The sequence below is a fragment of the Suricata suricatta genome, chromosome 3, assembly GCF_006229205.1.
Source record: "Suricata suricatta isolate VVHF042 chromosome 3, meerkat_22Aug2017_6uvM2_HiC, whole genome shotgun sequence".
Lineage (NCBI taxonomy): Eukaryota > Metazoa > Chordata > Mammalia > Carnivora > Herpestidae > Suricata > Suricata suricatta.
The window spans coordinates 172,032,776-172,041,708 of record NC_043702.1 but is presented as its reverse complement, the minus strand read 5'-3'; the positions used below and the strand labels follow the sequence as shown (position 1 = coordinate 172,041,708).

The window sequence follows — 8,933 nt, the reverse complement described above, 5'->3', positions numbered from 1 at the left end:
GGTACTGCCCCCTCCCCGCCCCCCCCACAGCACATGTGGTTATCTGGCCCTTTGACACTAGCCATCCTAGTGGGTGTGAAGTTGAATCTCACTGTGGGTTTGATTTGCATTTTCCCCGAGGACTAATGATGCTGGGCATTTTTGTGTGCTTGGCACTTGCATGTTTTCTTTGGATAAGTGTCTACTCAGATCCCTTGTTCATTTTTCAATTGTGTTATTTGCCTTGCTGTTATTGAGCTGTAAGGGATGCTAGAAACAAGTCCCTTATCAGATACATGGTTTGCAAATAATTTTTCCTATTCCATGAGCTGTCCTTCACGTTCTTAAAGGTGAGACTCACGTTCACAGCTGCCTCTACAAGTTCTCGGCTGCCAATGTCTTGGCTGCCACTGTCTGCTTGTTTCCAGACCCGGAACCTGGTTATCAACTCTTTCAACTGGTAGTTTCATCTTTTCTCCTTTTCCTGTGCTTTCCTGAACCTTATAACGACTAGAGGGACTTAGCTGGAGGCTGAAGAGTTTGTTTTCTTAGTCAGAGTCCCCAGGTGATTTGAACTGTAGTATCGGCAAGCTGTTCCATCTACCTAGGTCTCAATTTTCAATTTTATGAAATAGGTACCATCATTGTTTGATGAAATGGCTGATTCTGATCTATTTTTCAGTTTGCATCTTCAGAGTAACCTCCTCAAGAAGACAGTGTGTGTGTATTTATTACTAATTACCACAATTTTAATTACCTAACTGTAACTATGTTTAAATCAATTATAACTTTAATATATATATTCTCAACTCTTTCCAACCAGCCTAAGGGCAGTATCTGTCTTGTTCATCCTTCTATGGCCTTAGCAGTCACCTGATATATAGTCAGAGCTAAATGAATGTGTGCTGAATGGAAAGGATGGGTGGTTGAATGGGTACCTTTAAGATGGTATGAATGCAAACACTTAGCGATTTTCATAGAAAGTTCTATAATATTGCAAGTTTTCTCATAGCCAATATTTGACTTTCTACTCACAGTAGACATTCAGATGCATGATAACCTCTAACACTGGCTAATAATGTAATCTTATTTCTTGCCGTTGATTTGACTCCTGCACTCTCCCTGTGAATGGATGTCAAGGTCACCAAGACTGACATGCACAGCTGGCCAGAACCCAAGTGCAATGAGCTAGCAAACCTCTCAAGTACTCCCTCTGGCTCCCTTATTCATGTACTTTGGGGAAAAGCATCTGGGAAGGACTTTTGCTTGATTATATTTTCCTGGATATTGTTCTAAGGCTCAAAGAGAAGTTTGGGGCATATGTTTATAACTTTTTTTTGAGAAAGATAGAGATAGTGTGAGTGGGGAAGGGGCAGAGAGAGGTAGGGACAGAGGATCCAAAGTGGTCTCTGCCCTGATCAGCAAGCCTGGTGCAGGGCTTGAACTCACAAACTGTGAGATCATGACTTGAGCCGAAGTCAGACGCTCTGCCAACTGAGGCACCCACATGTCCATGTATAGATATTTTGCTGTCAGTTATATGCCAGACCCTTTGTCTTTGGTGTACAGATCTCATCACTGATTCACAAAACAACCTTCAAAAATATTTTTAACAAATGGGGAAATTAAGACTCAGAGAGTTTGAGTTACTCACTTAAGATCATGTAATCAATAAGGAACTGAATGAACTAGGATTTAAACCCAGATGTATATATTCAAAAACATGCTTTCCTCTGCTACACCAGTATCTTCCATTTTAATACACAGACCATTGGTATACATATAATACCATTTAAGTGTAGATGGTACATGAAAAAAAAACCAGTAATCTTTTGTTCTAAAATGTATCTCAATTTTATTCAATATTATTGGTTAGAATATGACTAAATGTATTTACATTGAATATATATCAAGTATATATATATATATATTAGGCAAGGCCTAGTTGTGACCAAATTCCTATGTATGGTATACAACAATCTGAGATTTGAAAAACATATTCTAGTCTCTGGTCTCTGGCCATGTGGTATGGTGGTTATGTAGATACTGAGAGCCAGGGAGCACTTGCCCCAGGTCTGTATCCCATGTAGAAAAACACTCAGTACTTGATTTCTCATCTGCGGTGACTGGTGATCCCTAGGGTCCCCATACCTCATCCTCCCCCTTGGCCTGTCTTCCCCACCTTCACTTCAATAAGTATCCCTGACCTCTTCAACTGCCTTTTCACGGCCTCCTTAATATCCTTGTTGCGCAAGCTATAGATGAAGGGGTTGAGGAAAGGTGTGAGCACCGAGTAGATCACAGCCAGGGCGCGGTCATAGTCCAGGGAGTAGCTCTTCTTCAGGCGCACATACATGAAGAGGATGCTCCCATAGAAGATGAGAACCACAGTCAGGTGGGAAGCACAGGTGGAGAAGGCCTTTCTCTTGCCTGCAACTGAAGGAATCCTGAGCACCGTGCGGATGATCTGGACATAAGAGCTGAGGATCAACAGGAAGGTGGCCAGGATCTTGCAGGAGTTGATAGCAAAGTCCACTAGGATGTTCATAGATGTGTCAGTACAAGCCAAGCTCAGCACAGGAGGGAAATCACAGAAGATATGCTGAATGCGATTGGGGCCACAGAAAGGGAGGCGGGACACCAAGGAAATTTCAGCCACTGGCCCAGCCAGGCCTCCCAAACAGCAGCCAACAGCGATCTTGGCACAGAGTGCTGGGGTCATGAGGGTGGGGTAGTGGAGGGGCTGACAGATGGCTAAATACCTGTCATAGGCCATAGCTGTGAGGAGATAGCACTCAGTAGCCCCAAGAGAGTGAAAGAAATAGATTTGCAGGAGGCATCCGGAGAAAGAAATGGTCTTCTCCTCCCTTAGCAGATTCGACAGCATCTTGGGGATGGTGGCCGCTGTGTAGCCAAGCTCCAGTAGGGAGAGAATGCTGACAAAGTGGTACATGGGTGTGTGGAGCAGGGAATCCAGGCGGACCACTAGGAAAACCAGCAGGTTTCCCAGGACAGTGGTGAGATAAATTAGAAGTAACAAGACGAAGAGGTAAGCCTGGATACCTTGGAGATGGGGAAAGCCTAAGATGATGAACTCTGTTACCTGGCTCCAATTCCCTGTGTCCATGGCTCACCATTCATGTCCCTAGAATGTAAAGCATGGAAGGATGAGGAAGAAAATTGAGCCACGGAATTCCTAAGAACAAGAGCCTTCAAAGAACTTTACCCTCCTCTGCCACCTCCAGAGAAAGTGCTCCCAGCAAATAATTTAAGAGGCCAGAGTTTTGACCCCTTCCTAGCCCTTACCATCGTCAGCAGCTTCCTTCAGAGTATCTGCTTTTATTTTTATTTATTTATTTATTTTAGTATCTGCTTTTATAACCAGACTTTAAGTCCTTCTCTGGTGTCACAGGTCATTTGTGGCCACCATAATCCATTCTTTAACCCAATTACCTTGCTTAATGGAAACTGTATACATTTTGGAAACCTAAGTATTCCTCCTCTAAGGTTTATCTTATTATTTGTCTATATTCCTCATCTAAGGTATAACTTATCATTGATACTAATAAAACATTGGTACTATACTGAACCAAGGTTACATAATTTCAGTTATATATTTTGATTTGTAATTTCAGTTTATTTTCTTCTGCAACTTTCTGGATACCAAAGAATCAGCCCTTTCACCCGCGGCTCCCTCTCATTTCCTAATTGAGACTCATGTCTAACAGGGTCCTCCAGAAGCAGGTAGGTCAGGGTTTCACTTCTCTTGGACATTGGGGTGAGTCTCAGTCAAGGTCAAGGGGGTTTGAGTAAATATAAGAGCCACAGAAAACAAGGAGGCAAATCTATGTCTTGGCATTTCTTCCAGATTTTGTGTGTGGGGGGGGCTGGCCTCATAGTTGAATACTGGAAGGCAATGTCTTGCTCTTTCCTTCCTCAGAGGGTAAGGTCTCCACATGACTCCAAAGACTTAGTCTCCTCCATCTCGTCACACAGGCGTTTTGTCATCTCACATCATCACAAGAAGGGTGAGTAGAGTACAGTAAGATATTTTGAGAGAGATAAAAGCTACATTCACATAACTTATCATAGGAATGCATGTATAGGAAAAAACATAGTATATGTAGGATTTAAGACCATCTGTGGTCTCAGGCATCATTGGGTCTCAGAACGCATCCCCTACAGATAAGGGAGATTACTGTACATTGTTTCTCTGCTCACTGACGTCCTGCTGTTATTCACTCCCTGGATACCCTGCCTGGGAACTCAAAATCAGCACAACCAGGTCAGGCATTATTTCTCCCAGACACTAGATCCCCACACCTTCTTAACTGCCCAGGTCACAATTCACAGATTCTGACTACTCTCACACCCCACCCAATATGGCAAAAAACAAAACAAAACAAAACAAAAAAAACCAAACCTGATAGTTTTCTCCTTACATTGCTTTTTTCCAATTATTGTTTAAATTCCTTTTAATATTTCTAATTACCATTTTAATTCCATTTCAAAAACTGAGAGACCCTGAGTCCGTGTTGGAAGAAACTTTAGGAAATATCAATTCTCTTTGTAGCTCCCATAATCTTGGGTTTCATTGGACTGTGAAGCATATCTTAACTGTATCAGATATTCCCAACAGTTCATAAAGACAAAAATCTTGTGTTTTTAAAACCACCACACACAAAAATAATAAGGAAGCTGAAGCTTTTTTTCCCATAAGGTAATTCTGTCTGTTGTTGAAAAGCTTCAGTCTATAAACTGAGCCTTTCCATTGACCTGAAGTCTGAGCTTCACCCATTATCCCTAGTTCTGCTTCTGGAAAATCCCAGTCATTCTGGTCCAGATTCATGCTTTAGACACTGTTTTCACCATCATTATAGACATTTCAATGTTTTCCAAGTGGGTCCCTGTACTTAGTTTTAATATTTTTCTGTGCAGTGCATCTTCCCAAGAACACACTGCTTCCTTAGCCACATTGGTGTCAAGTCCACCACTGTCTTCCTTTGACCATCTGTGATGAACACCAGTCCCCACCATGTCTAATTCCCAGTGGTCCTTCCTCACTTTGCCTCCAACTATACCCTGTCACATGCTGCAGTATTTTCCATTCATTATCTTATTGCAAAGCGACTCTCTCTGAGGTTTTTGAAATTAAAGAAATCTCACTTTATGCCCCATCTCCCAGAGGCTTTGACGCAGTGCCTGATGCCTCACAGCTGTGGTGAGGAGTGGGAAACACAGATGGCAGCCAGAATGACTTGTCCAGATCCTCAGCTCACCATCTCCACCCTTCAGTCTTCTGATATTGGAATCAGATCTTTTATAAAACCTAACTTATGCATCTCTTGTATAAATTAACATTTATCTTAAATGGGTCCTTTGCAACCATACCATGTTCCTCTTACTCCAAAATGCTTTAAAATTTTTTAATGTTTATTTATTTTTGAGAGAGAGACACACACACACAGAGCATGAGCGAGGGATGGCCAGAGAGAGAGACACAGATTCTGAAGCCGTCTGCAAGCTCTAAGCAAATGGTCAGCACAGAGCCTGATGCGGGGCTTGAACCCACGAATCATGATATCATGACCTGAGCTGAAGTCGGCCACTCAACCAACTGAGCCACCCAGGCTCCCCTCCAAAATGCTTTTAGAACAAATCTTTTTCATTCTATTCTCTAGTTCTCACCATTGCATTATCCATAGTACCTGATTAATTAGGCATAGGACCAAAGAGCTGGGTTAGGAGGGGATGCAATTTTAGGTCATCTTGTTCTGTCTTCATTGTGCAAAAGAAAAACCAAGACCCAGACAAGGGACATGGCTTGTGCCCAGACTGGATGATAACATTAGAAAGGCAGAATATCTGTGTATATTTTATTTTAAATAAGTTTTGTGTTCTGAATGATATGTCTGTGGAATCTAATTATCCTATATCCCTCCCTATTTCTGAATTCCCTTAGTTTCTTCCCAGTGCTCCAGCCAGAAAAGAACATGAGGGCAAACGTGCCTGAGCGACAGCATCCTTACCCGGAGCTCAGTGATGGGGAAGGCTCTGCAAGGCTTGCCATGGGCAGTCCAGTCACTGCTCAGAGTCTGGAGCCAGGAGAAAGCTCCCTGTTCACTTTCTCCCCTTCTCATTTATGGTCACATGGGGCACTCCTGGGGCTGGAGGGAATGATGGGCCCCGTGGGAGTCCGTCACAGCATGAGAGACTCCTCTCTTGTGACCTTTGTCCTTGATAGGTCCTCATAGAGACAGGACCCCAAGGGCCTTCAGAGAAGCCCTCCTGGGGCTTTTAAAATGCTCTCTCAGGGAGAGAACTGAGACATAAGAAGTTCATTAGCCAGTGGTCCTTCATCACCTTGAGTTGACTTCAATACTAGTAACCACCTGCCCAGGTTGACCTGGAACATCTCTCTGGGCAATGATTTTCTTCAACACAATGCAGTAATTGGGGTGGGAGTTTGGGTTGCAGACAGGTTCTGGCATTGTGGGGCCTGCGAGAAAGCACTTGCCTTCTGATGATAATAAGGTCTTTCTAAAATGTGACGGGCCTCTTGGACCCTGAGTGAAGACAGAGATGGCTGAGAACACAACACTCAAAGCGGACTCCTAAACCTGCCCTTTGCTCCTACCTGCAGTGGTTTTATCTTCTCTTACACACGAAAGCCACCCCTCTACCCTCCTGTTACCTTGCCCAGAAAACAGCCCTGCCTCAGATTTCAATCTCAGTTCTTCTTCCAGCCATTTATACCACATTGGTTGCCCAACGGAGTGTTTGGTTTCCTGTATTTCATAGGGAGGGGCCACAACTTGCCTCATTTGACTCCTCACCCTCACTGAAATGATCAAGATCAAAAGACAGACAGTAACCAGGGGGGTAAGGATACAAAATATAGGACCCTCTGTACTGCTGATGAGAACATAAAATGGTGCTATCACTTTGGAAAGCAGTTTAACAGTTTCTCAAAAAGTTAAACCTACCATCACCATATGCCCCAGTAATTCCACTTCTAGGTATGTCTACCCAAGAGAACAGAAGTAGAGTTCATACACAGAAGCACTATTCATAGTAGTCAAAAAGTGGAAATGGTCTGCATGTCCATCAAATGATGGATAGACAAATAAAATATGGTATACCCAAATAACGGAATGTTATTTAGCATTAAATGTAAGCATTTAACTTAAATATTGATGTGATAGGATTAAAATCAATGTTACAGCATGGATGAACTTTGAAAACATTATGGTAAGTGACAGAAGCTGGTTGAAAAAAGAACACATATTGTATGATTCCATTTATATGCAAAGGCCAGAATATGCAAATGCCTGGAGTAGGGGGTCAGGGAAGGATAGAACAATGCAAATATTCTACAATTAGATTGTTGCACAAGTCTGCAGATATACTGAAAATCACTGAGTTGCACAGTTTTTTTTAAATTGTTTAACATTTACTTAATATTGGGAGACAGAGAGACACAGAGCATACATCAGAGAGGTACAGAGAGAGGAGGAGACACAGAATCGGAAGCAGGCAGCAGGCCCAACACAGAGCTCCAGCTCACAAACTGTGAGATCATGACCTGAGCTGAAGTTGGACATTCAACCGACTGAGCCACCCAGGTGTCCCGAGTTGCAAAGTTTAATAAGTGAACTGTATGCCATGCAAATTATATCACAATAAAGAAAATAAGCATTTTTAAAGAGGTGAAATAAAGACAATTTCAGGAAAAGAGTGAAAGAAATTATTGTCAATAGACAATTACATTACATGAAATATTAAAGAAAACTCTTCATGCAGAAGGAAAACAATACTAGATAGAAATTTCAAACTACACAAAGAAATGAAGAGCATGAGAAGTGGCATAAGGCAAATAACTAGTATCAAATTGTGGTATACTCCACAACATCCATGTAAATAAAAGAACTACAGCAAAATAAGACAGTAGAGGTGAATATTGTAAACATGATGTTGAGTGAAAGAAAGCAGAAACAAGAGTGTAACCTGAATGAACCAATTTCTATAAAATACCAGAACATGTAAAATCCACCTACAGTGTTAGATGTCAGGTTGCTGGTTACTCACGGGGCAGGAGAGGAGTTGTGTTGGATGTAAAGCAGCGTGGGGGAAATTTTAGAGATGTCTCCAACATTCTGTTCTGAATGCTCCTTACATAGAAGTTTATTAATCTGTGGAAGTTCACTGAATGGCACATTTATGTTTTGTACAGTTCTCTCTATGTATATTTCAATATATTTTAATATCAGTAGTCTATAATCTAGTGTGCACGTTTTCATTTCTTTGCCAAGTTGTAGGTTCTATGTAATACCATAGTTGTGTTTCTAAAAACAGTAGCAGCACATGGTGCATAATTTACTAGAGTTTAGCAGAATTCAAAAAAAAAAAATCAGATAGCGATGTAAAACAAACTAGGAAACGAGCCAGAAGAAAAGAAAGTGTTCTCTTCTATAATTTCTGAATGCTTTGCTTTCTGTTTTCCATGGAAATTTTGGCTCTGCTCTATTTAAAGTAAGCATGGAGTCCGTGTGTTCTCCTTCCGCTCTTGCAGATGAGAGCAATGTCCTTCTCAGTTCGATAGATGGGACAGACTACAGGCACATGAAACGATGCTCAACATCACTCATCATCAGGGAAACACAAATCAAAACCACACTGAGATACCACCTCACACCAGTCAGAGTGGCTAAAATGAACAAAGCAAGAGACTATGGATGCTGGCAAGGGTGTGGAGAGAAGGGCACCCTCCTACACTGTTGGTGGGAATGTAAACTGGTGCAGCCTCTCTGGAAAACAGTGTGGAGGTTCCTCAAAAAACTGTCCATAGAACTCCCTTATGACCCAGCAATAGCCCTGCTAGGGATTTACCCAAGAGAGACAGAAATGCTGATGCATAGGAGCACATGTACCCCAATGTTCATAGCAGCAATGTC

The 8,933-nt window shown here is 42.0% G+C and overlaps 1 protein-coding gene across 1 annotated transcript; it reads right to left on the bottom strand.

Moving 5' to 3' along the window:
- Positions 1–2,112: 2,112 nt before the first annotated feature.
- On the bottom strand, positions 2,113–3,106 carry LOC115288496 (olfactory receptor 6N1). The gene has a single exon (XM_029935851.1). It carries the CDS (start codon positions 3,104–3,106, stop codon positions 2,132–2,134), a length of 975 nt encoding a protein of 324 aa, XP_029791711.1. The 3' UTR covers positions 2,113–2,131.
- Positions 3,107–8,933: the final 5,827 nt, after the last annotated feature.

What these genes read in the sequence shown, in the direction of transcription:
- LOC115288496 (XM_029935851.1), bottom strand. Translation starts at nt 3,106, where the DNA reads ATGGACACAGGGAATTGGAGCCAGGTAACAGAGTTCATCATCTTAGGC.